General features: G+C 44.4%; 3 protein-coding genes across 6 annotated transcripts; 2 read left to right on the top strand and 1 right to left on the bottom strand.

Moving 5' to 3' along the window:
• Positions 1–1,211: 1,211 nt before the first annotated feature.
• GPS1 (G protein pathway suppressor 1) lies at positions 1,212–12,816 on the bottom strand (the record flags this gene model as incomplete). 4 transcript variants are annotated; one of them, XM_082008158.1, is made up of 14 exons in its annotated part: positions 1,212–1,286; positions 2,030–2,164; positions 2,403–2,540; positions 2,669–2,749; positions 3,100–3,205; positions 4,298–4,392; positions 4,881–4,966; positions 5,364–5,424; positions 5,831–5,908; positions 6,072–6,207; positions 6,386–6,550; positions 7,766–7,947; positions 10,300–10,392; positions 12,765–12,816. In XM_082008158.1, the coding sequence occupies 14 exons, from the start codon at positions 12,795–12,797 to the stop codon at positions 1,212–1,214; spliced, it is 1,464 nt and encodes a 487-aa protein (XP_081864284.1). The 4 variants fall into 4 exon arrangements, with proteins under 4 accessions (XP_081864284.1, XP_081864281.1, XP_081864283.1 ...); XM_082008155.1 differs by having other exon boundaries at positions 5,364–5,421; positions 12,765–12,797; XM_082008157.1 differs by lacking the exon at positions 2,030–2,164 and having other exon boundaries at positions 12,765–12,797.
• Positions 12,817–13,214: 398 nt separating this feature from the next.
• Positions 13,215–20,227, top strand: RFNG (RFNG O-fucosylpeptide 3-beta-N-acetylglucosaminyltransferase; the record flags this gene model as incomplete). Its single annotated transcript, XM_082008159.1, has 8 exons — positions 13,215–13,646; positions 14,497–14,545; positions 15,067–15,169; positions 16,076–16,229; positions 17,256–17,344; positions 17,435–17,600; positions 19,152–19,237; positions 19,458–20,227. The coding sequence occupies 8 exons, from the start codon at positions 13,215–13,217 to the stop codon at positions 19,522–19,524; spliced, it is 1,146 nt and encodes a 381-aa protein (XP_081864285.1). The 3' UTR covers positions 19,525–20,227.
• Positions 20,228–23,255: 3,028 nt separating this feature from the next.
• On the top strand, positions 23,256–26,586 carry DCXR (dicarbonyl and L-xylulose reductase; the record flags this gene model as incomplete). The annotated part of the gene is made up of 8 exons (XM_082008370.1): positions 23,256–23,313; positions 23,389–23,486; positions 23,665–23,819; positions 25,072–25,114; positions 25,440–25,539; positions 25,703–25,767; positions 25,860–25,977; positions 26,462–26,586. 8 exons carry the CDS (start codon positions 23,256–23,258, stop codon positions 26,563–26,565), a joined length of 741 nt encoding a protein of 246 aa, XP_081864496.1. The 3' UTR covers positions 26,566–26,586.
• Positions 26,587–27,685: the final 1,099 nt, after the last annotated feature.

Genomic DNA, 27,685 nt, shown 5'->3' with positions numbered 1-27,685 from the left:
TCAAAATACCTAAAACCCAACTTCAACACAAAACTCCAAATACTCAGAAGCTTTTTAATCCTGCTGTTTAATGCACTAGATATAACAACTTATTAAAAAAAAAAAGGCATTAACACATTAACAGTAACATCTGTAGTCAGTTACCAGACCAGTCAGGGCTGGATCAAAATTCTTAGCTTGCCTTATGGATTAGATGATGCAAGGCTGCAGTGACTTCAGAAAATTCAGTGCATATCTCCTTTCATTAATACAGAACACGTACACACCTGGGCAGCCACCTTTAATCCCTTTATAAAGGGAAAAGCAGAATAAATGCACCTGGAGAGCGGGCACCTACATTGGCTGTTTTCAGCTCTTCCACAGGACTTGAGTGGTATTCTATGGCATTTATCCATGCTACCAGAAGCAACTGTTGCACGTGTTGGGAAACCATCACGCACTATGGCAGTAAGACTGGACAAGCAGCAATATTTGCATGAAGTAGAGATTTACTGCTATGGTAACACTGGACCCCAAAGCCAGGTCATGCACAAGTGGGAAACACATCAGGAAACAGGTCTTTGAAAACAGAGACCAGAAAGAACCTGGATCCAGGTAAACGTAACACCCTAAAATAAAGACCTGTAACTGAATGCATGGAAGTGGTGCCATGTTTTCTGGTGTAGGTTAAAAAATCATTAAGAGTTTCTCAAAGGATGTCTCTCCCATCAGAACTCTAGCTCCATAATTGAGAGCAATGTATGTGTAAGTTTATCTGGAATACACAGAAAGTGCAGCATTGCTCAAAATCAAGGCAATACTTTCAGGCCAGCAAAATTCATATTAGAGCACACCTGTCCATTCAACTCAACACTAATTTTTGCAGGTTTGAAACAAGAAAACTAATAGCAGCTGAAAAACCCTTGAATCAGCATCTGTATGAATAACCTGACAGCTCTTTATGGAGTGGTGGAGGAAGGAGAATGAAGGAAGATGTTCTACCAAAATTGAAATGATGACCCATTGCAGGGATGCTGTTTTTAGAAAGAATTTCTTTTCAAGGAGAATTGAAATTACTGGAATATTCATATTATCCACCATCAGCCCTGACCCTCTCAGTCCGAGCAAGAAGTGAGGGAGACAGGGACAGTTTGTGAAGCTCAGCAGTTAGTGGGTGAGATACTGGGTACAGTCTTGGAGGGACCATTTCTTTTAGTAGTGCATGAAGTTTTTCACATGTTGGTGCTCATCCTGGACTGGCTGTTAGCTGGAGTAAGCTCCCCTTGGCTACCTTCTCTCGGAGGAGACTGCAACAAGACCAAAACACATCCTAGTTAGTGCTGTGTAAATACCCTGCAGAGTGCTTCCTGAAGAGACCAAATGAAGCACAGGTGAAGCACAGCAGGATAACAGCAGGGGGAGAGCATACCCCCAACTCATAAATAATGATGGCTTTGCAAAAGCTTTGTGTTTACAACTTCTATAGTTACAGTTCACAAGAACTGTTCCTAAAAAAGTCTAAGTAGAACTTTAAAGCCACTCTTACTTACTATATACAAAGTGCTGTTGGCCCCAAAAGTTGAATCCTATCTGGCATTTAGTTATCACAGAGATTAATATACTACAGAATTTAACATGTTTTGTGGCAGATGGCCTATCCTCACTAAGGGCATTCTTTGGGAACCGCATCCTGGAAGGTATACTCCAAGCAATTGATACATTTTTTACTACTTCTGTTAAAAAAAACCACTTCAAGTAATCTTTGTTTTGATGAGATAAAAGATATGTGTATCAAGAATTAGTCGGAATGAATTAATTAGAATCAACCCAAGCATATAAACTTCAAAGGACATTCTGTGTTGTACAGGCAGGTCAATGTATTGGCTAGAAACACTTGTTCCTTATATATTTAGTGTTTACTATTGTAACAATTTGTTCAGTCATGTGCACAATAAATCCATTCCCCTCCAGAATCTTCAATCACCAACTTTTATAGTTTCATTAAAAAAAAAATTAAATGTCTCAAAGTCCACATTTAACATGCCCATACCTTGACGTGTATCTGGTTGCGCAGGACTGCAGCTCGCAGGATCATAGCTTTGGCACGTCGCTGAAACTCTTTGCCCATTAGTAAAGACTTCTCAAAAGTTGTGCTGCGCTGATCTACATCTCGAGCATAAAGAATCTGTAACCAATACAAAGAGCTGTACACAGGAGCTATGACAGGTTTCCACAGCAGGAAGCCCCTTCTGCACAATGGAACAATGTTAAGGTATCATGGAGTCTGAGTTTACACACAGACCAACCCTACTGGAAACACCAATCACAACAGATGAATGCAACTTCAAAGTGACCCAGGAATGGAGAGTTTCCAGTCTTAGTACAGCTGTTCAGTCTATAATCTGTGGCTCAGATACACTCACCTTACTGTGCGAGTCTATTCTGGCATTGATCAGTCCCTCCAGGATCAGCTGAGTAAGTTCATCTTCCAGAGCAGCCACTGTGGTATTAAAGGCAGTGGCCATCTTGCGCATATCGGCTGATACATAGGGGCTGAAGTACTAGGAAGAAGAAAATACTCAGTTGCTAAGTGTACTCCCTGCCCTCTGAAAAACCATGGGAAACGTAATTACAAAGAGATGGCCTATCTCACTGTTCATCCACCTCTCAGGATTACAGGAACAATTACCTGGATAAGGGCACGATTTCGAATCTGGGTATAAAGTGTCCTGACATGAGGTGCAAGGTACATATCCAGCAGCAGGTTGTCCTGTGCAAAAAAACGTATCAGCAGCTGAGAAGCAGCCTGGAAAAATATATTATTCCTACGTTCTGAAACATATATGTGTATATACTTAAGTCTTAAGGATATTACATGACAGCAAGACAATACCATAAAACAAGAACGAATAAAAAACTAGCAATATATTTTAAAAATTTACCATTTCTCTTCACCCTCTACTGCTAAACTACTCCCAATTTCCATTCACCACATCAGGAGACAGAAGACACAGAAGAGCTGAACACTGAGTAGCTACTTTTAATAGTTACTGCTTCTCACAAAAGGCTAGGTGAAGGGAACTTTTAGGGTCTGTTCTGCACTGCTCCCCTGCAACTCACCTTCATCTCATCCAGCATCTTCAGGCATGAAGCATATTTAGATTCATAAAACTTGAAGATGATGTCACGAACCTGTGGCTCCAGCTCCAAAAACAATTTGAAGGAGCTGCAGATAAAGATGGCAGTGATCAGACATTGGAACCCACCACTTAAATACCCCACAACCCCATCACTCCAAGTTGCAAGGTTACAGACTCTCACTAACGTTTGAAGATTCCAAGAATTTACTCTCTAACAGACGATGCAGCACAGCATCAGAGCTGTGGTGAAAGAAGGCAAGAGACTTTTGATAAACCAAGCAGTAGCAATGTTTGTCCACACAAAACAAAAAAATGAGTGGGAACAGGTCAAAATCAGGATACACCACCAGAAAACATGGGCCACATCTGTGCATGCACTGTAGTCGGTGCTGGCCAGCTTTGTGTTCCATTTCAAAGCAAAGCCTTCACTATCAGCATGCCATAGGTAGGTTAAGCATGCAACTGTCTCAGGAAAATAACCTATTGCAAGTGTGGGAGATCTTTGGGATGCACACTTTTTCTCAGAGCTCTCCCAAATCTCCATCACAGATTTCCGAACCTTGGGATCTCAGCCTATGAATCTGCCAATAAAAAAGTTAGGGTAACAACCCTTTTTCTACATCAATTTAAAATTAGTGCTTCCATACACGTAGCTGACAGGAATTCAGTATAACTGTCATTCAAACTATGACATACAAATACCCATTTTCTTCCAAAGACTCTAATTCTCTCAATCTTACATATGTCATAGTTAGATTACACTGCAAGTTATATTAGCAATTATTAAATTGTATTAATATGATTAACATACACCAGAACAAGTGGTAACATGAAAGTAAATTATCTTACAGCTGCCTTCTGTAGGGCTCTATCCCTTTGATTTAATATCTGATATGGACAATGGATGCAGATAGAAAATTGGGATATGTAGATGTTGGATTTGACCTGGGTTGGCAACTTCCCTTATATTATGAAAATTTCAGCTATGATTAACCACTGTGTTTTAGACAGTGAAACGTCACTTAATGCTAAAGCCAAACTAAGGCTCAGTGATTCCTTCTCTCCTGTATAAGAAAGCTACTACTCCTGCCAGAATCCACTGTCAGCCAAAGAGTTGTGGTGTCCCATGCCCCAAAAGATGTCCAGTACATACAAACTCCTCTTAAGGTATCACCTACCTGCTGGAGATAACATTTCGTTGCAGTTCCTGTCGGTCAAAGGTTGCAAGGGCACAGAGACCACCGTACACAGCCACATTGCTAGGAGATAACAGCTAGAGAGAGAGAGAGAGTGAGCTGTCACTGACTAATAAAATGGCACAAGGCTGGAATTAAGTATTGTACCCCAGGCCTTTCCTTCACGCAGTGACAAGATTAGTCCTTGTCAAATGCAGTGGAACCACTCAGCATGCTCTCAGGCATGCACCCAGAGCCCGAGGAGTGATTGTCCACTGCCAAGAGAGCAGAAACCAATTCCAACAGCCAATCTTTTGACTGAGCTACACAGATACACAAATCTCAGAGGTAATTCCTATGTGATCTAGAGTAGATCATTTAAAGATCCCAATAACAGATACTTTAAAAAAAAGCCCCCAAAAAACGAACAAAACCAAACACACACACACAAACACATGGTTCACAGCACCACCAAACCATAGAGGAGTGCTGTGAGAATAACTACAATATCTGAATTTTACAACCTAATACTTAGAAGAATTACATCCCCTCCAAGACCTGCACACAGCTTCCTCTTGGTCCTCACCTCAGGGAAATCACAGTGATCAAATGATGCCAACAAGAAGCACTTTGCTGCCTGTTTATACTTCCGAGCAGCTAGTTCAGCCAAGCCTAGGAACCAGAAAAAGTTAGTCCTTTGTTTACGATAGCGTACAAACTGGGAGAAATTGCAACATCTGGGGAGTAGGACAGGCCCCCACATGGTTGCTAGTGCCTTCACTATTGAAGTGAAACGAGACTCTCGGACAGTATCTAGCATCCTTTGAACTACGTTGACTTACATTGGCATCCTCTCTGAAGAAACTTAGGGAGAGGAAAGAAATGGCAAAAACAAGTCAGCAGTTCCATCTCATCAGCTTTATTAAATATTGCATTTCTGGTGAGAAAATACAAAGTCTTTCAAATTTGAGAGAAAAAATAAACCAAGTACACACTGTTGTAAAAGAGCCTTATGGACAGCTAACAGGCAGAAAGACAGACAATACAGGAAGCTGAAGGATTCACTCACCTGCTGCACATTTCAGTTTGGTGAGAATTGCTTGTGTCTGGCTGTCTCTTTCTCCTCTTTGCTAAAGGATAAGAAAAAGCAGTAGTGGGCAAGCAGTATGACAACCATTTTGATTACAACTGTCCTTGGGATATTTCATCCTAATAATTAACTTGCAAATCCCAACAGCAAGATAACTTAATTTTACATGTCTTAGGAAATATGGCAAGAACTGAGGATGGGAAGTCTCTCTGGTTTTGCCATGAGTCAGATTTCCTACACATATATCATAGGAGAAAAGCAACGAGGAATCTCAAAAGAAATAGTACAGCAACCAAGGAGGCTGGATTAGAGGAAGAACAGACTGTAAGATGAAGGGAGTCTTACAGGGAGGAAGTCATAAAGGGGGAAAGGAAGAAATTATTTTACAAATTTTGGAGACAGAAAACAAAGGGAAGACTCATGCAAGTTAAAAAGCAGGACCTTACTTCTGCAATTTCTGGTGTAGACTCAGCCTTGCTTACATAGCTCAGAACATGAGACCAATTCTGGAGGTAGACACTGACCTGTAGAGAGCCAGAAACAGTGTAGAACAGGCATGGATAAATGGTGTTACTTAGATAAGCAGTATCATTGCAGTCACAAGAGGTGTAACCAGAGCAAAGAACAAGTGGACTTTACAGCAGTTATCAGAAAGACACCAAGTACTATTCCTGCAAACGTTCCTACCTTGATGACATTGAGACACATGTTGATAACATGTTTAGCACTGGTGCAGTAATCACGGGCTCGCGAGTAACACTTAAGAGCGTTGCTGAGGTCCCCACAGTCAAGGTAATGATCACCTAAGTCATCATGGCCTCTCCTGGAGCACAGGAATTAAAATACCAATGAACTGTGTGCTCAGAAAGGGACACAGTCAGTTTGTTCTAAACAAGTAACTCACACTGACCTAAGGCACTGAATGCAGTTGACATCCTGTGTTAGGTGCCTGGAGGAGCAAAATGCTCTTCCTTGCTCCAGCAGAGCCTTCTGCATCTCACCTGATACTCTCCTTGATGGAGTTCCCTTTGTAATTTTTCAGATCTGTGTCGAGTTTCTCCAGTTTAAGAAGAGCTTTTTTGCGTGTAGCTTCAACCCAAGCTGTGTCAAGAGGAGGGGGTTCAATTCCACTATCAGGGACAGCATCAGGTGTATTCTGCAGTTCTCTGAAAGGAAAAAGTTTAAATGGGACTAATGCTGCAAACTTTTCAAAACAGAGGTCTGCTAAGTACCTGGCATTGTTACCCTAACAAACAGTACTGCATACACAAAATAGACCAAAGAGAAAACAAGGATGGTGGGGAAAAAAGAATGCTAAGATTTTCGGTGAAAACAGTAACATAAGCATCACAGATGCTTACAAATTCTTCTCAAAATTATCCTAATGATCTTTTGCAGGTATTTTGTTAACAAGCAAGTCATTGTAAATTTTAAAGAAACAACCTGCTCTATAAATCAACTGAAAGCAAGTTAGTAACAGTGCTGCAACGAATTATTACATTCTATGTAAGTATTAATGACTCTTTAAAGTCATTGCATCCAATCAGATGTCTCTATTTGGGACACAGTGTGCATGTGTTTACGAGTTCTCTCCCCAGATATACTGCAATGACTTAATAGCAAAGCTACACTGTAAAGATACTATCCATCTTCTTTTTCCATCCATCTCAGATCAACATATCTACTTGCACTGAACTTACTTTCCAATATTTTAAATAGAAAAACACATTCTGAGGTTTTTTTGGGGGTGGGTGGGTTTCTTTGTTTTGTTTTTTTTTTTAATAACAGTCCTTTTCACGTGTAAGAAAGCAATGAACATACTGTCACACATACATGGTAAAGACTCCCAAGGCAAAACAGACAAGAAATCAATAAATATGCATAGCAATAAAAATAATGCAAAGACAGGAAGTGAAAGATAAGTGAAGTATGAAAGGCCACCCTTAACAGCAAACCTGTTGCTAGGGGGAAAAAAAACAGGAAAAAACCCAAACCAAAACAAGTCAAACAGTTAGATAAGACTTTAATTTATGAACATAGGAGCATGTAGAAGAGGCTTCATCTCCATAATCTACCTAAGGAAAGACAACTGTGTTCGTTAATATTTGAAGCAGTTGCAAGGACTAAACTCTCTTCAATATCTACCTGTAGCCTTTTAAAACACTAAATCTTCAAAAGGAGATAATGTCTTCTGTGCTTAACGTTTTAAAAAAGCATGAGACCTTAGGCCTGAACACACACATTTCAATGCTATCAAATTCTAAGGGCAAAGACAGTTTGCATAAAGAACATGCTAGTACTACATGCAAAGTCCCCCATTGTGGTACATTGGTCTTAACTGTGTCAAAAAAGCTCCCCAGGTTCCCATGATCCCTTAGTACCTGGTGGCCTCAGACAACTTTCTGTGGATTTCTTCATACACATCAACATTGAAAGTTCTCTGGACAAATGACAGTGCCATCTTGAGAGCTTCCACGCGCAGCTGTGGGCAGTGATCAGCAATAAATTGCAGCCGCTCAATTCGCATCAGACCACTGTAGCTGGATGCATACTGCTCCAAATCCTGCAAATAAAACCTGGTCTTAGAAGGCAAAGCCAGCAACACTAAATCAGACTACTACACTGTGACCTGCACAGGTTTTCCTGCAGTCCTGACCCCTTAATGGAGGGCAACATGACTCAAAGAAATAAAAAATCAAGTCAGATTATTCCATTTTTGCTTTCTTCAAACATTAGTAATTTCCTCAGAAATATGCAGTACATTGCAATTTATCTTTTTTTATTTCAGTAGTGATGCTGTCCGTTAAGGCTAATCAGCTCACCCACTTTAAGCATCAGTTATATCGCCTGTTAATAAATTTGTCAAGATTCAATCATTTGAGATGAAGTTTCCTAAACCAGACAACAATTCCAGATGTAGATTTTCATGGAAAAGTAGTTTCCATATGACTGTTTGCATTCTTTTGCTCATACTAGTTTCTTTAAAAACGTCTCCTCTGAGAACAAATAGGGTCTCTTACTTGTGAGGAAGAATATGAGGTTTAAATTCTGAACTCTTAACAAATTTTAAGCCTGGGGGAGGGGGGGTGGGGGAAGAGAAGCACAAAACATCTAGTAAAGATATGATACAGCATTGCAGGGAGATTTCCTAAAGACAGAAGTACACATGCAAACAACCATAGCAGAATGTTCAGGGCAAAGACAATCACTCAGGCAGTAGATTCAGGTTGCCTGCCCACATTTAATATGCATCCTATGTCATGTCTGACTCCCTCACCCCTGTAAGTCTAAATTATGATACTGCTACAGATGTCATGGTAGCATTTTCCAACATGATTCTTGCCCGATTCAATGTAAGAATGATATTGCTCTCAAACTGAAACAGGACTGTGTGAAGTGAAAATCTGTATTTAGGATTCCTGCTTTATTTGCTACAGAACTTGAAAAATACAAAGGTAGGAGCATTCTTTCTTCCACAGTTTCATGCCTGATGGTGCACAATACTCCTAAAATCACTGAGTAGTTTCATTTTACTCCTCAGCTCTTTGAATGTCAAAAGGGAATTATGGTCCTTCACATCAGTTACGGTGGAAAGAAAATCACTAATTTTTGTGGAACACTTAGATGCTATAGTAATAACAAAGACAAAAGATCACAACATAATTGCTTCATCATTCTAGCTTCAGAACAGAATTGAAATGCAATGAAATCAAACAAAGTGTCGGGTCATACACTGAAAAAAAAAACAAAACCAAACATAAAAACCAAAACCAACCAACCAACCAAATAAAAAAAAAAACACAACAAAAAAAAAGAAGGCCGTGCAGAAAACAGTGAATAACCATGTGACAACTGTTCTAAAGCACAGGGACAAGAGAATCACAGAATCACAGAATCACTAGGTTGGAAAGGACCTTCAAGATCATCAAGTCCAACCATCAATCCAGCACCACCATGTTCCCTAAACCATGTCTTGAAGCGCCACATCCACATGTTTTTTGAACACTTCCAGAGATGGTGACTCCACCACCTCCCCGGGCAGCCTGTTCCAATGCCTGACCACCCTCTCAGTGAAGAAATTTTTCCTAATATCCAATCTAAACCTCCCCTGGCACAACTTGAGACCATTTCCTCTCATCCTATCACTGGTTACTCGGGAGAAGAGACCAGCGCCCTCGTCGCCACAACCCCCTTTCAGGTAGCTGTAGAGAGCAATAAGGTCTCCTCTCAGCCTCCTCTTCTCCAGACAGAGAAACAAATTAAAGGAGAAGAGGAACAAATTAAAGCTTCAGAGGTTATATGAGATCCATAGCTTCCTAACTGAATGCTTTATTTTGCAATTTTAATGTTGCTTTAACTTTTTCCAATTAACATTTTTGTTCTCATCTGCAACATCCATCTCTCACTGTTACAGAGCCGATACATAAAAATTGGCCAAAATCTCAAACCATTAATTAAAAAAGGAAGAATCTGATATAAGTAAATACAGCCTTTTATAATTCTACAGCTCTGTGGGTTTTAGCCAGTCTCGAGAGGATCCAAAAATGAAAGAATTCTATCCTAATTATATACTTAAAGCACCTGAGCCTTGCTCCTCAAAGAACAAGCCTCGAAATATAGGAATGATGTCTCTGTCAGTAATCAGAGATGTACTAAAACATTTCAGAATGGAAACTGTGTCAAACAGCACACAGCAAGTCACAAAACAGCAATTCCTCTGTCATGTCAGAAGGTGCAGTAGAGGTCAGTATGTGACAAGGAGCTACAGAAGAGGTCACTGCTATTCTTACCCCACCTTGCTTTGAAGAGAATCTATTAATCTCTAAATAACAATTTGACTAGGAGTAAAATGAGGGAGTTTTTCAAAAACCTTAAAGGAAGAGGCCACACCCAAGAAATGTAAGCCAGCACATACCAGAGTGGGGTTCTCCACCACATAGTTGATATCAGGTGCATTTTGCTGATCTTCTTGTGGATCTACGTCAATCTGCATGGGCTCTACTGCACCCTAGAATAGCAAAATTAGGTCAAAAGTAGCTTATTACATTTGAGCAGGAAACAACCATGTGATTCAATATTAAGGGCTTGCTTAAATACACATTAAATTTTAAAGATGAAAAAACACTCTTCAGTCTTTAGGCATGTTTAGGAATTTTCTTTAGCAACACCACTACTCAGCATGACGTTTTGACTAAAACAAGCATCACTAAGGCTCAACATTTGCACAGAGCATTTTATTTTATTTGGTAGATTACCAAGCAAGAAAGTGAAGGGGGTCAATAAATCTGATTCCACAAAGTATCTCAGGCATACATGCTAAATTCCAAATGACATTCCATTTCTCTTCCTTGAGCAAGAGCAGGCATTAACACTCAGCTCAAAAGCTCCAAAAGTCAAAAAGTACCCAAAAAACCTCACCAGAACCTTTCAAAGCTGCTTTAATGCTTAAAAGTAATATTAAAAAAAACCCAAAAACAGAAACCTACAACTGTTATGCTTTTTAAAAGTATTTAAAAATTTAAAGAACAGAATGCAGAATGGCAATTCCACAGTTTCTAACACATACTGGGGAAAAATTTATCTGCCCTGCAAAAATTTACCATCAGTTGAACTATCCTACTATAGTTATCTGAGTCTAATCAAGTAGGTTCTCTTTTGCAGGAAGAACAGATTTTTACTCTCCCAATATATCTTGCACTGCTTTGAACCACATGAGGTATCATACCAGTACAGTGACCTCAGTACAACTGCATCAACACAATACCTGCGCATGTTCCCATTTAAGACCAATTCACTATGCAGTCCCACAAATAAAATTGATATGCTATCATGAAATTCTTTTCCTCTTCCTAGTCAAAAGTGTGCTGAACAGTGCCGCTAGGCATTACTAATTTAAACTCAGGAAAACCAAGCTGAATGTCTTCTTATAAAATGTTGAATATGTGCAGATATTCCCATAAGCAACACCTGGTTTGGGCTAAATTGCATGAATGGATCTCAGAAAGGACAAAAATGCCAATCACCTTGCCCCCACCAACACCAAACTGTTTCCATGTTCTTATTGATTTTGTTGTCTGTTAATAAAGATAGAGGGGTTTTGGGGTTCGCTTGGTGTCTTGTGGGTTTTGTGAGAAGGAATAGAGCAGATCCAGATTTCCTAATTCTAAAAATTGGTGCATCTTGTATTCACCCACAGCCTATTTATTCTCTCACAGACTGGTATGTACCAAATAATAATAATCTCAATGCTGATGTGAAATCTCCCTAAATCTGAAGCAAAAGCAAGTGAAGCTTATAAAAGTTTGTTTCCTAGTTTGTTATTCTCTGCATGAAGGAGAAGGAGAGAGGGTGCAAAGGAGAGTTTGATTGTCCAGATCACCACTCAGGAAAACTGTGCATAAAACCATTTAAGTCACCATATATTGAGACCATTTTCCATTTTTATCTAGCTTATCTCTTTTGTTATATCATAAACACTAAGTGTCAGGGTTGCTTTTTTTAGGCTGTGTTTGCCTACCATAGTAAAAACCTGATATGGACTCCTTATAAGTCAGCATTACAGAAAATACCAGTGACTCCAGCTGCTGGAACAGAATGATTTCTGTGCTGCTACGCTGGTAGGCTGTACTCTGCATTTCCCTCTCAACTGCCAGACAAGGAAAAACACAAGTGGGCTGGAAGTCCCACTAGGACACGCAAACTCAGCCATTTTCAAGCTAACTCTTTATTTTGGAAGGAAAATGCAAGCTTTTCTTAAGAACTAGTCACAAAGCAAAGAAAATAATGCTCACTTCCCAAGATTTTCTGAGCCCAGATGGGCCAACCTGTTGGAAGGTAACTCATAACCTACTACGACCTGCTGCTGGAGGGAGTGCACTACAGATCTGTCACTAATGAAGAAGCTGAGCTGCATGCTGAACTGTTCCTAACCCTTTGGGCTCCTGTGGCTTCCCCCTGTACTGCAGAGTCTCAGTTTCTCTTCCTTCTTACACCCTCCTGCACTACCCAAGCTCTACCTATGGCACGTACAACGCGAAAAATCAAGCAAGGCGGACGCCGCGGGTGCCAGAGGACGCTCGGCTGGGCGCTGCTCCTCGCGAACGGCAGCGGAAGCAACACAGACAGACCCGGTGGAAGAGCGAGCGAGGACCCAGGGCCAGCCGAGAGCAAATCCTCTTCCCGCGAGGAAGCCGCAGGCGCTGAGCCGACGGGGAAGGCCGCACCGCGGCGCCCGGAGGCCGCGTCAAGGCTGGGCTGGGCTGGGCCGGGCCGGGCCGGGCCGCGCTATCGGATACCGCGCGGGAGAGACACCGAGCACGGCCGCGGCAGCCCCCGCCGAGATGGCGCTGCCGGGGACGGCGGAAGACGGCTGCCCCGTACCTGCAAGTTAAAGACCTGGACGGGCAGCGGCATCCTTCCCCTCGCGGCCGCCACTTCCGGCTGACCTCCCCGCCTCTCGTTTCGGCTCGGCTTCCACTTCCGGGTCGCGGGCACCGCCAGACCGCATCCGACAGGTGAAGACCTTAAAGGGGCCGCGGCCTATCTCACCTTTATCGCCGGTGCACCTGGCGGCGGGTGGGACTGCGTGGGGCTCTCGTCGTCCACGGGGTCCAGCTGTACTTGCTGGGCTACGCCGCCCGGAGCGGCCTCCCCCGCAGGTCATCGCGGCCTGGGGTGCCTGAGCGCTCCCCTCCCCCGAGCGCGGGGGCTGCCGCCGGCCGCGGGGCTCCTGGCGCCGGGGCTCCTGGCGCCGGCCCACTCGGGGCCGCCACCCGCCCGCGGGGCCATGAGGCGGCCGCGCAGCGCGGCGGGGTCCCGCAGGGCTGCAGCATGAGCGGCTCTTGCTTGGGGCTTCGCAAGGCCTGCTTCCTGCTGTCAGTCAGCGCCGCCGCCCTCCTCCTCCTCCTGCTACCGCGGGGGCAGCCCCCCGCCGCGCCCCGCCGTCGCCCGCCGCCTGCCGCCGGGCCTAGCGGGCCCCCGCCGCAGCGGGCGGGCCCCGGCGGCAGCGGCGTGCCCGGCACGCGGGTGGGCTCTCGCGCGGAGCCGGGCGGCGGGCCGGGGGCCGGGGCGGGCGGCCGGGGCGGGGGCCTTGCTGGCAGCCCTCAGCCTGCGCGGAAGGGCCGCCTTGCGCCTGCCGGGGGCTCAGCCAGGGAGAGCCTGGAGCTGAAGGACATCTTCATTGCCGTGAAGACCACGAGAAAGTACCACAAGAGCCGGCTGGACTTGCTCCTCCAAACCTGGATCTCCCAGGCGAGGGGACAGGTGAGGCATCGCTAGCAGGTGGGGATGGTCGGCCAGGAGCCTTGTCCCTCTCTTTTCCTGGGCAGCTGCTGCGCTTTCTCACTGAGTTTTTCTTTGTGTGTGTTGAAAACCTCTTTCCTTGTAAGACCAGGGAAGGTCTGTCTAAACATACCTCCAAAAGAGTTCGTTGTTGATTAAGCTAGTTACTTGCAATCTGAGATCAGTGGTCCAAGCAGAAGCAGTTTGCTGACTTTTGTATGACTCTGCAGAATACTACATGATGGTAGAAGATCTCTAGTGGTGATGCATCTAAGCTGTTATTTTGGACTAAGTAGTTCAGCGACTTAAGTTTTTCCATAGAACAACATAGAATTTGTTCCCTTGTTTGGGAATTCCAGTACATTCAAGCATATTAATGCAATTTTGTCTAGCAGCTGGGACAAGTGTTACCACCTGGCACTTGCTACCCTGACTTTCATTCTTTCCTTGTAGCTCGCTTAACAGCTGTGGATGACTCCTAGCCAGAATGAGGAGGTGAAGTTGCAGAGGAGGGTACTACCAAAAAAAGGTGGTCATTCCTATCCGGAAATTGGTTGTCTGTACCCTGAGATGAGAGCAGAATCTTGGATGCTTTACTGAAATGAGACAATTCTGGCTTGCAATGCAAAAAACTTACCAAATAAGGCAAGGGCTGAAGTACTGGGGTTCTCTCCACCACTGTTCCCCACCCCATTCCCAATGGCTACGGTGAAATAAACTTGAAAATAAACCATTAAGAATTCTGACTGCAACTGAGCAAAGTTGAAATTACTTTCTGAAATTCTTGAATGAAAGGCACTGCTTTCTCCCAACCCATTTTTGTCTCCCACAGACGTTTATATTCACAGACTGGGAGGATCAGGAGCTACGCCTGAAAGCAGGTAAGCTGTGTAGCATAGGTGCATAACATGTGTGTTATAACTGAACTTTGTTTCTGGGATACTTTCCCTGGAAGTCCTTATTTCCTGCTTTGCAAGCAATTAGGTAAGTTAAGATGGAGACAATGGAGAAAACGTCTCCTTTCACAGGAGAATATGCTGTTCCTACTTATCACCTGGACAAGATGCCTGGAACTTCCTGAATACTGGGTTCACCTTTGCACCCACTTCCTTCCTGTTAGTAAGCTTAAGTCTATCTGGTCCAAAGTTATATTAGATACTTCTTTTGCATACGGTCTCATGGCACTATTTATATACCCTGCACTCAAACATTTTTATGTACTCTACAGCTTGCATGCCATACACATAACCCATAAGCCCTGCCTGTCCTGCAGTTTACTCTCCGTGTGTGCACCATATGCACTTCAGATGTACAGTATTAGTGCCAAATGTGCACTTCTTTTGTAGTCTTTTGGAGCACATATGCTTCTCAAACCTGAAAGGGCTGATCTTTATTTTTCTAGGGGATCATATGATCAACACCAACTGTTCTGCTGTCCATACCCGGCAAGCTCTCTGCTGCAAGATGTCTGTGGAATATGATAAATTCCTGGAATCTGGGCAAAAGTACGTGAAACACGTCGTTCTGATTGACTTTGTTTCTTCCAGTAACCTTCTCTGCTCCAGTAAGGACTGCAGTATTAGCTAAAACATGGTGATGAGCATAGAGAAGGGGGCACAGCATGAAGCAGTGTTTATAAACAAGTATCATCTGAAAGGTGGTGTCGTGGTTTAGCCCCAGCCGGCAACTAAGCACCACACAGCCGCTCGCTCACTCCCCCTCCCGCAGTGGGACGGGGGAGGGAATTGGGAAAAAACTCGTGGGTTGAGATAAACATGGTTTAATAGGACAGAAAGAAAGAAGGAAACAACAATGATAATACCAACAAAGGAATGTACAAGAACAAGTGATGCCCAATACAGAAATTGCTCACCACCCAGTGATCGACAGCCCGTCCCCGGGCAGCGATTTCCGCCCCCCGGCCAACTCCAGTTTATGTACTGGGCATGATGTCGTATGGTAGGGAATATCTCTTTGGCCAGTCTGGGTCAGCTGTCCTGGCTGTGTCCCCTCCCAGCTTCCCGTGCACCCCCAGCCTGCTAGCTGGCTGGCTGGCACAAGAAGCTGGACTGTCCTTGACTGCTCAGCAACAACCCAAAACATCAGCACATTATCAACAGTTTCTCATCCCAAATCCAAAACACAGTCTCACACTGGCTTCTGTGAAGAAATCCAGCTCTATCCTGGCTGAAACCAGGACAGGTGGAAAGGATGATAATCTAAAGGGGGTTATTAATTTCAGCCTCTTTCCAGAATTAGGATCTGTGGGTGCTCTCAGCTTCCAAATTCTGTAATTCAGGACAATGGGAAATGCTTTCTGCTCCAAGCCTGAAAGACTAAGACTCTGCTTTAAACCTGTAACTCATTTGTCACTGCTCTGCAGTAGCTTTCTTATTTTGTTTTGTTTGAAGATGGTTTTGCCATGTGGATGATGACAACTATGTGAACCCTCGGACTCTCCTGCGTCTCTTATCTGCCTTCTCACACAGCCAGGATGTCTATGTCGGGCGACCAAGTCTGGACCATCCCATTGAAGCAGCTGACCATGTCCAAAGTGATGGATCAGTAAGCAAACTTTGCAGTTAGTCTCAGAGACATCCTGATCTTTTAAGCTTCTAAAACCTTGAGAGTTCATAGGATTCCACCATAAAAACAAGCGATTTAATCTGTAAGCAATGAACCTGGAACTGGTCATTTTCAGAGACAGGGTGGTGGGTTAAATGAACCTTCAATCTGACCTCATATGCTTACGTACAGTAGCATTTGTCTCCGGGGTGGATGTCTGTTTCTCTTCCTTTACTCACATATGTTGGTGATCTCCCTCATACTGAGGTGAGTAGGACCTCCCCATCTTGACTCACTCTTTTCTTTTAGTGGTTTTACGGGCACTGTTCCTCGTTTTAGGGGTTTGGGGTTTGGGTTTGTTTGTTTGTTTATTTTGAGAGCAGTATCACATTGTCATCATCTTGAACCAACCTCAGACGGGTGGCAAAGGCTCTTTGGGTATCTAAGGCATTTCCAATACCAAGTGGGTGCTATGTTTCCAAGAAGTGGAAGCAAACATATCTCAGTCACAAGATACATGTGCTAAAGGACAAGTCCTCCCCAGCTCGCCTATACTGACAGGGCTAAAGATAAATCAATCCACTGGCCAGAAAGCCAGTTACAAAGCAGCGTGTTAGGGAAGACTGCACAACAAAATAGTGTGCTTGGGACATGGAGCCAAGTGACTAATGGACCATCTTTGATTTCCTTGGGAACACTGAGCTGGCTGTGACCCTTGGCTAGACTGACCAGGGGACGGATGGAATTGGGTAGGAGCGGGACTATAGTTTCCCATTTCATGTGGGCTACCTCAGTTGTGCTAACTTGATGGTTCACCTGCTGTCAGTTCCAGGATGGAGTTTCATTTGAGAGAACAGCTAGCTGGTGTTTCAGCAACCTAAAGAAATAGCAATTAATAGGTAGTCTTGTTCTGACTCAAGTGCAGTGTGTGATATCCAATAGAACCTCAAGTTCCCTTCCCTGGCCAGCCAAATCGAAAAAGCTGATTATCAGTAACTGCTGTGTGTTTTTCTTGTTGCTCTTCAGAAGACAACCGTGAAATTCTGGTTTGCCACAGGTGGAGCAGGGTTCTGTATCAGCAGAGGTCTTGCCCTGAAGATGAGTCCCTGGGCCAGGTAAACACTGTTTCTAGCTGAGCCCCATCAATATGTCTTTGGTAGGCTTTAAAGCATATTTCATCTTGTCTCATATGCTCTGTCTCGCAGCCTGGGTAATTTCATCAGTACTGCAGAAAGAGTGCGTCTTCCTGACGACTGCACTATTGGCTACATCATTGAAGGGCTGCTGGAGGTAAAGCTGCTGCACAGCCCATTGTTCCATTCCCATCTGGAAAATTTGCAGAGACTACAAGGCGAGTCTGTGCTGCAGCAGGTAGGGCTAAGCTTCGTGTCCTGTTCCTGCAATTGCACCTCAATCAGATAAGAAAGAATACTCTCCATAGACTTAAGCACTTTTCAGCAAAGGAGGGTGTCTACAGACTTCCTCAGAGCTGTGTTCTGTCCAATCCCTTCATTTAGCTAAAAGGCATATTTTCACCCTAGCCAATTAGGTCATATAGCTGTCCTCTTCTTTGGGGACACATTCTGCTACGTTAGGCCTAAATGTGGTGTTCTTCATCTCCTTCTAAACTCTGACTTTCCGTGAGTCACAGTAGCAGCAAGTGTAGAAGGAGGCAATATTTAGTTTGCCTGCCATGTAAGAAAGTATTTCTGTCTTTGCCTAACAAAGTCTCAGTCTCAATTCATGCTGTTCAAAAAGACAAGTGTCGCAGCTATAGCAAGCATCTCTTCAGTAACTGAGACGTAGTTAAATGTTTGATCGTTTTTAAGAATAAATTGTCTGAATCTCCAGAGATGTTAAGTTTGTTAGAAAAAAATCAAGTAATTTTTTAATTGCTGGGATACTTCTTTACTCATGGGCAGTAGATGGAGCTGTAAGACTGTCCGGAAGCTTTGTCTGGCTCTTGCTGTTCGGCATCATGAAAAAATGAGTGCAGTTTTGCCCCCGCAAACTGCTTGGTTATATTTTCCTGGCAATTGTTCTAGGCAGCATAAATATACACTCGGGGCCAAATTCCAGTGTGGTGTGATCTCCTTCATGTTAGTGAATTTAACTGCAGGTGGAATACAGCCTTTTGTTGGTCAGCATTGTTTCCCTGAGACTGTAACAGCTAACCCAAAATCCATAAAATCTACAACTAGATAGAAGTCATCTTGTACCTGGCATCTGAAAGTTTCTTAATACAGTGCTTGTGTGGAAGAATAGCACTGAATTGGCATTCCAGAGGTCTAAATTTTGCTGCCAGGTTTGTCACATGGCAGTCCTTTTGCATGCCATTTAACATCCAAATGTTTCTATTTTACCTCTGTGCTAAGACACTACTATTGCAGACTTCAGGCCATGTCTGGTGAGGATGAACATACGTTATTTAGTGAAGGTACAGGTATTGGCAGGATTAATGCCCTTACAAAGCTTACAGTTGTAACTCATCTTGTCCTTCAGGGCAATGCAATTTTCAGCTCCTCTGTTTATTCTCCCACATTGCCTTTAGATGAGCAGTGGTCCATTTGATAGCTACCAGACACTGGCAATATTGCATATGTCAAAACTAACCACTGTTTTTTTGAGAAGCATGAGAAGTCCAGCACGAGAAGCTGGACTGTCCTTGACTACTTAGCAACAACTCAAAACATCAGCACCTTATCAACATTTTCTCATCCCAAATCCAAAACATACCCTCACACTAGCTTCTGTAAAGAAAACCAGCTCTGTCCTGGCTGAAACCAGGACAAAATGTAATCCACTGTTCGGATCAGACAGGATCCTCGAGTCTTTCTTCATACCTCATTAATAATCCTGCTATCTGCACTCTGTTTTTCTGCATTAGTGTTACAATTTCCAAATATTTATTTGCTTTTACAGGTAACCCTAAGTTATGGGGACCCTGAGAACAAACACAATGTTGTGAGTGTGGGAGGGGTGTTTGGCCTTCAGCAAGATCCAACCCGGTGAGTGTCTGCTCCCAAAACAAGAGCTCCCTGCCTTGTTCATGTTTATCAACTGTAAGATGATCAAACCCACTAATGGGGTTATTTTCTCATGTCAGGCCTTGTCACTGTGCCAAAGGCAGGTAGACCCAATCTCTCTGCTCTATTAGACTACTGTACTTTCAGTGCTAGTATGTTCCTTGGATGGGGAATTCTAAACTAATTTTTTTTTTCTTCATAGATTTAAATCTGTTCATTGTCTGCTCTATCCTGACACTATTTGGTGCCCTGCTAAGAAGATGTCATAATTCTTGACCAGGCATTGACACCTGTATCTTGTCTAGTTTGCATAAGACAGGAATTGTGGTGGACTTTTTTGTTTGTTTTGTTTTGGTGGCTTTTTTTTTTTTCTTCTTCTGGGAGACAGCCAGAGGTATCTACAAAGGAGGTAGACAGACTCTACTTAACAAAAGCAAGAAGGTGTGGTTTGTTCAGCTGCAGCCTGGGACATTCCAAGATGATAATTCCAAGAAGAATCCTTATTCTTTTGTCCAGCGGCTCTTTGTATAATGACGACAGTCATATGTGTACAAGTCACTTTACACTTTATGCGTCTGATGTCATGTGAATTTGTGCTTGGACACATCCTAGGCAAATGCAGTACTTGGAATGATAGCATTCTTACTACTGTTAGGGGCTTTTATAGGCCATTGTCTTGAAGCTGGAGTGCTATAGCAAACTGTAGTCCCCATGGTGACAAGAGAGGGGAAGTTTTCACCCATCTTTCTTGGGAACAGATTTATTTAAGAGCTTCTATGGCCTGCCATATTAAAACTCCACCTGTGGGCCAGAATAGGGTCTGTTCGTAAACACCAGAAATCCTGGAATCACTAGGGTAAACAAGGCTGAAAGCCTTTGTCATGGGAAAACCATGTGTAAGGGTACGCTTACTCACGACTGAGTAAGAGTTGCTTACAGTGCATGTTCTCCCCTGTAGTCCATGTGTACCTCCCATGGAGGTGATTGTCAGACTTGGTCTCTTACCAGCTGAATTGCAGTGGCTGTTGATTATGATGGTGGTCTGCCAGGTCTAAGACTATTCCCTTGATATTTGATACTGAAGAAATATTTGCCAGATTAGATGGTAATCATTTCTCCTGCTTTGCCCACAGCAGGTTGTATGAACTAGAGCATGCTCATTGGCTGATGAAACACACCCTGTTTCTGAAGTTGTGCTGTATCTTTTGCTGTCTGTGAAGGAGGAGGAATGCTAGATAGCTGTAGTGCCCTGAGGAAGTTTTTGATGGTATCAATTTGAGCACCTTTAATTGTATGACTGTGGTTACTCCACTTCAGTTTTTTCAGATAATCTTTTGATTACCTTAAGGTCCAGATCAGTGTTTATTTTTACTCTACTTAATGTTTCAATAAGTAGTTCATGCAGTCACTAAAAGGAGACTGCACACTCACACAAACGAAGCTCAGTGCTGTAGCAGCATCACCTGCTGCTGCTTTTTAAATAAAGTAAGCTTAGTTGTGAAAGTGGAAGAAATAGGGCTCCATATATTTACTTTTTTGTTAGCCCACACTTTGGCCATGAGCAATCCCTACCTGACGGGAAGAATAAATAATAAAAGCATAAAATAATAATAAAAATAAACAAAAGCATAAAAATGACTTTACAAAACCCCTGTTTACTCTCACAAATGATTCAGAAAATAGTTGCTGGTTTAGTGCTAGAGTCTGAGGCTGCATTAGGGGAGAATAATAGAATGACTGTAAATAAATGTATAAACTGGAACTGTGATTAACAGCTAGAATGTGAACCTAGCAAAAGCTTCAGATTTCTAAACAGCTGTGCTGAGCTGTTCTGTGGACTGCAGCTAGTTGCTTAACTTCCTGTTATTTGAAAAGCAGTATAATGTAGGCAAATGCCTGCAGTGTATTCAAGTGTGAAACTTAGCAGAGGTCTCGAGTCCTGAAATACACTGTTCCCTGCAATCTATTTTTAACACAAAACTTTCAGTGTTTATCTGGGTACCTCGTCCTCTCTGCATGATTTTAGTTAATTCCACCGAGGAGCAAACAAGCTGACTGCCACTTGCTACAGTCCTGCAGCTCGTTCTTGAATTTTTCTTTTCCTTCATGTCTACTAAGGTGATCATGAGGTATGGGAATAAGAGTGCTGCAAGGAATTGGATCAAAGTCCAGCTAGCACAGTAGCTGTTTCATAACAGGTACACCTGTAACGCTGACAGTCTGGTACAGAAAACAGAGGTAGGCTTGTGGAATAGTAGGTTGTGGTATGTTCTACCTCTTTATTAGGTCTTCTGCTCACTAGAACTGAGGCATTCTATGGTTTAATGATTTGTCATTAATAGCTTTGGAGATTCCTGGCATCTATATAAATTTTTTTTTTTTAAAACATTTGCTAGGTTCTTGTTTTCAACCTCCTGTAGCAGAAAGCTGTGAAACTTCATGAGCTCTTGCTGAGCTTTTGTCTTCAAACACTGATTCTAAACTCTTCTGTTGGAGCTTTTCTTCCTCTTCCACTAGTAGCAGCCTCTTGTAAGATATCACAGACAGCAGGGACTGGGTGGTGATTATGTGGCAAACTACAGTTCAAAAATTACAACACATCATATGGATGGCAGCAAAACTGAGTAGTAGAAGTTTCACACTGTAGTCACTGTTCACCCTAAACTAGGTGTGCCAAAAGGACAGCATACTCTAAGCTGGTAGGGTGTTTATTAAACTGAAAAAGGACCACATTATCCTGCATGGCAGTAGAGAACTGCTGAACGTGTCCAGGCTTAAGGTTTCTTGTGTTGACAATACAGTAGGCTGTGTGGATATATCAGGATGCAGCTTTTTAATCAAACTCCTGTCTCATACAGAAGGTGATTCTATAAAATAAATATTTAAATATGTCAAAGGCTGTGTTTTGTCAGTTTCTTGACACACTCTCTACACCAAAAATGGACCATAAACCCTGTAATCCAAAAAACTACAGCCTCCTATCAGGTTGTGATGTCAAATTGCCAAAAAGCATGCGAGTCAGATGTGCAGAGGAACAAGTATCATGAGAAGAATCCTTGCAGATGATGACTAACACAGTAAAAGAATTGAAATGAAGAATAAGTTAATTGTTGTTAACTTGTCTCAGCACTTTCCTATTGGGTTTCTGCACTTAATAATACTACAGGAGCTCTTAAATTAAAGAGTCCTCAGCAACATCTGAATTGGGTGGTATTACAAAGAGACCTGTTGAAAAGGTGCATCACTGTCTGTACTGCTCTGCTGTTACCCAATGCCAGCTCTGTGAATCCAGAGTTGGAACTCCCATGCACACTATCATTGGAAGTAAACTGTGGTGTAGTAGCTTATCTTTGACCTCTTAACTATCTCTAGCTGGTTTTTCTGTTGTACCTTCCAGCAGGCTGCTGTTGTCACACAGGTGCTGCATGAGAAATCCTGTATGCCTAGGTTCTTGGGCAAGTGGAGCCCATGTACTTGCAGCTGATTTTCTAGGCAATGACTATTAGACTAGGGCAGCCTCCAAACTTCATCAGCAACTTCAAGTGGGCAGAGAAGGCAGGTCTTTTCATCATGTGGTAAGAAGCCTGTTTTTCTGTGGTCTCTTGCTATGATACTTCAGTGAGAATCGGAACTAAGAAAATTCACTTCTGTATGCCAGTCTCTACCTGGGTGAGGCCGGAAATGGCTTCTTGCTGCGTCGTCTCGGGGGAACTAGGGGCTGCAGCAAGGCGGGCTCGGGTTCTGCCCTCCTTGCAGGTGCCTCGGCTGAGAGGCGGCGGCCCGTCGCACGGCAGGCAGTACGTTGAGCAGTGGCGGGGGCCTGTGTCCCACACCGCCAGGCCTCCATTCTCCCGGTCAGGGAAACGGAAGTCGTTCGGCGCCAGCGCAGGGCAGATGCCGCTGCCCGGCCCCGGCCCTATCAGGCCGCCCCGCTCCCTGACCCCGCCCGGCCCCGGCACCGCCCTGGAGAGTCCCGCCCAGGCCGCAGGCCGTCCGCAGCATGGAAGCGGATCTCAGCTTCCGCGGCCGCCGGGCCCTGGTGACTGGGGCCGGCAAAGGTGGCCTGGGCGGCGGGCCGGGGGCCTGGGGCCGGGCGGGGGCCTGGAGCCGGGCCTGACGCCGTCTTCCCGCAGGGATCGGGCGCGCCGTGGCCGTGGCGCTGAGCAAGGCCGGGGCCCGCGTGACCGCGCTGAGTCGCACCGCGGCGGACCTGGAGAGCCTCGCGCGAGAGGTACCGGCCGGACCCCGGTCTTGGGACCCTCCCCGGTCCACCGCCCCCACCCCCACCCCCCCGCCTATCCCCTGTCTCGGGACAGCCCCCCCGCCGGGGATGAACCTCAGCCGGGCCCCCCGCCGGGCCTCCCGGCTCTCCCGCCACCCTCGACCCACGGAGGCCGCCTTCGCCGCAGTGCCCCGGCATCGAGCCCCTGTGCCTGGACCTGGCTGACTGGGACGCCACGGAGGCGGCGGTGGGCGCGGCCGGACCCTTCGAGCTGCTGGTTAACAACGCGGCCGTGGCGGTGCTGCAGCCCTTCCTGGAGGTAACGCGGGCGGCCCTGGAGCGGTGAGTGCCTCGGCCGCCCACGGTTGCTCCTGCCTGCTGCCCTCGCCGTGCTTTGGGCCCGTGGTGGAGAGGGGCTGTCTGATAAGCCTTAGCAAAACTGCCAGCGTCAAAAATTGTGGCAAAGTTTTCCAGAAATTGGTGTTTCTTACGAAAGGAAGCAGCTGGTGCATAGGCACCAGTTAGACACGCACACTTTTGGAAATACCTAACGTTCGCTTTCTCAGTCATTTGTTGATTGTTACTGCTTGTGTCTGCTTTCTTCTCTTTACTGGGTTCTAATACTTTACATAATCACCTTTCACCCTGTAAACATCAAAAGGAAACCAAGTAAAGCACTGATGTTATTCCACACTCAGCAGCCAGAACCTGCAATTTCACTTCTTAGATGGTGGTTTGCACATGCCATCCAGCCTACACAGGAAAGAGGAGTGCCTTTTGCTGTTAATCGAGCTCAGAGCTTCAAGTCTAGCTCCGACTCAGTCTCTGCTAAACTGAAAGGCAGTTGTCGATAAAAAATTCAGATACAGAGAAGACAAAGCCAGGTAAGGGAGTATAAAACTGTCACAGTGGGAAATTAAATTTGCTTACTGCGGTAATATGACATCTTTTTTTTCCTCAAAAGATGCAGTTTCAGTTGGGGGTAAGTTTTAGGATGCAGGATACGGTGAGTCTGCTTCCTTCTGAGATGTCAGGTTATGCTTTGTCCCTACATTAAGAATGGCTATTGTGGGTCTATAATAGAGGATTCATTTGTGAGTAGAATATAAAATGTATGGTTTCTACTAAGGCCATTCTGCAGAACTAGCAGGTAAAACCTGACCAAGGAAGGACTAAGTTACAAATAGAAGAAAAGCTGCTTTTACCCATCTTACAGCAGATTTGCTATTTTATAAGCCTTGTGAAGAGTTTGATTGACCTAAGAGTCACTGGCTGAGGCCCAGAGCTCACTGTTTAAACTTTAATAGAGAAACTACACTAGTGGTGCTAAAGATCAGACTCCTGCCCGAAATGTGATGCTGCACAAGTGCACCCTCCCCCTGCACGCTAAATAGCTTACATCCAATGAATAGTTTATTGCTGAAAGCATGCCTAATCATTCTTGCTAGCCAGTCAGCTTGGCATTTCTGGCCATGTTCTAGTATCACCAGCGTTTCCAAGACACCAGCAGCACTTGTGCTCTGCTGCCTCCCAAAACAACTCCTCTCCGGCCTGGGCTGCAACCACTGAACTTTTAAATTTGATTTATTTGTAGGTCTCTTGATGTGAATCTTCGGGCTGTGCTTCATGTTTCCCAGGTGAGGAAGAATTGTCACTGCAGTTGTCTCCATAACCAGCAGTGACTAAGTTGTTCTGCACAGCAGAGATAAATGTCCACTGTGGGGGCTAAAGGGACTGTAATCCAAAATTAACCTGACAATTTGCGCATACAGCTCCTTCACTCTTTCTTTGACTCTCTTTCCTTGGAAGTGGGAGGCAGTGAAGACTGACTTCCTCCAGCTGTTTTTCTCTTTTGGCTACCGTAATAGCCCAGCAAGATTCCTACTGAATGAAATAATGATTTATCATGTTATGATTCTGGCATCCTTTTTATTTTTTTTTTTTTGTCCTCCCCTCCTCCAGATTGTTGCTCGGCAGATGATTGCACAGGGGATGCCAGGTGCTATTGTAAATGTCTCTAGCCAGGCATCTCAGCGTGCTCTGCAGGATCATGCTGTTTACTGTAAGTATGTGTAGCTTTAGCAGTGCCCCTCTCATTTTTGAGTAGCTGGAGACCCACAGCCACCAAGCTGCTGGCTGCCAATTCTGGGAAGTGAAATACCTCTGTGTGTTCTAGACCAAGTGCTATGCACTTAAAGGCCTCCTGTTTTTCCCTTCTGTTGAAGGTGCCACAAAAAGTGCTTTGGATATGCTGAGCAAGGTAATGGCAATGGAACTGGGACCCCACAAGGTAAAACTTTCTGAACGAAAAGTCTGAAAGCTGAACCTGAGCATTTCCTCTCAGAGCAGTCTGGTTAGATTGTTTGTTGTTCTTGGTCCTAGATTAGGGTGAACACTGTGAACCCCACAGTGGTTATGACCGACATGGGGAGAATTAACTGGAGTGACCCTCAGAAATCGGCTGCCATGATTAATCGGATTCCACTAGGAAAGTTTGCAGGTCAGTGGTGCAGATTTATTGTCAGGCTAGGCTCATTTGTTGTATCCAAGCCTTCCCTCTAACTGACATCACAGCCATCGGTACCTTGCTTCTTTTGTGAGCAAAGTCACAACTTTGCTGAATGGCTGTTGTTGAATTCCTTAAGTATTTGATGAGGACAGGGCGAGAATTGGTCTTATTTCCCCTCTTCTACAAACTTCTCATCTTAGGACAAGTGAAGTACACTTACTCTGTTGTTTATAAATATGACTGGGAGGGGAGCATAGGGGCTTGCTGTGAACTAAGGATCATTTGATCACAACAAGGACTTCTTGATGTGCAGCTCTCAGCCACAGTCCTATATACTGCATCAAGTACAGTTTGCGGCTGGAGGTTTTTCCCTGCTCCAACTAAATGTAGAGGTCAAAGACATACCTTTTGGGATGCTTGTTTTTCTAGTACAATTTGACGGGGTGCATCAGATGTTCTCTGTGTTTGATTTCAGAGGTGGATGATGTGGTGAACAGCATTCTTTTCCTGCTGAGTGATAAGAGTGCTATGACAACTGGCAGCTCACTGATGGTTGATGGGGGATTCCTTGTCTCCTAAGATGACACCTGCATTTCACACCTGGCCTTAATTTTCATACTAGTACTGCATAGATGTAAACTGAATAGAAAACAATGACACAGACCCAGTCTTGCTGGAGAAGAGGGGCAGCAGGGTTGGAACCTGAATGAGGTGAGGCAGAAAATTACCTTTAGAAGGCTGCTATATAATAAAGCTCACATACGCCGTCATGGAGAATGTTTATTGCACCAAATAAGGTTTTATCTTGTCACTCTACATGATGATTAGAAATTGGACCTGTCTTTCTTCCAACCCTATTCCCCTCCCCCCCAATCCTTCAGAAGATCTCCCTGTTCCATCCAAATCCACAGAGCCCAGCTGCACTTTCAGTGGGAAGGGAAAGAAGAAGTCAGCAGACTCCTCATTGCTTCCTTTGCTGTCTTTAGTAGAAAAAAAACAAAACAGAGGCAACAACCACAGCCCTGCTCTGCAGAGACTGGAGTTGGGGGGGGGGAGGCCAAGGCCCTGCTAAAGACTGAGAGGGGGGAGCAGCAGCACACTGTCCTAGGCTGTGCACACACAAAAAGGCAAATGCATTGATTGCACAGAGCTGTTTCACTCGCTGAGTTTGGCTAGTACCCAATAAAGCACCTAATGATTAGTTCTTCAGCTTCATACCTCATTGACCCCTTCCGGGGCTGGTTATGATTTCTTTAACAGTCTCAGCCATGTTATCTGCTAGAGCACCAATTTGTTAACTATTAGCCACAGTAGGCTGGGCAAGGAGACATTACCACTCTCCTAGCTGCTCCTGTCATTCAGCACCATTCATATTAGCTCTCTCCCCACTCCCACAAGGATCTTTACCACCTGTTTCACCTGCAGGTTGAAACCAGGTGTTTCCAGGACAGGATGGATGTCTCAGCCCTTTCAGCTTGGAGTTCAGGAAAGCCAACACAGCCTGTTGTCCCAAGGAGCTACCCTGCCTTCCCCATTGTACCTCCCCTGTGGGCTGTACAGCCCCCAGCCAGTCTCCTGCCCCCGCTGCCCCTTCACATCAACACTGACGTAAAATCAAAGAGACATTTAAAAACACTGACTTCGTACATGATGAAGGGCCCTACACATCCCAGCCCCCTCCAGAAACACCCAGCTAATA

Source organism: Phaethon aethereus, assembly GCF_964289735.1.
Source record: "Phaethon aethereus genome assembly, chromosome: 18".
In the NCBI taxonomy this organism is placed as follows: domain Eukaryota; kingdom Metazoa; phylum Chordata; class Aves; order Phaethontiformes; family Phaethontidae; genus Phaethon; species Phaethon aethereus.
This window is presented reverse-complemented; position numbering and strand designations above follow the sequence as displayed.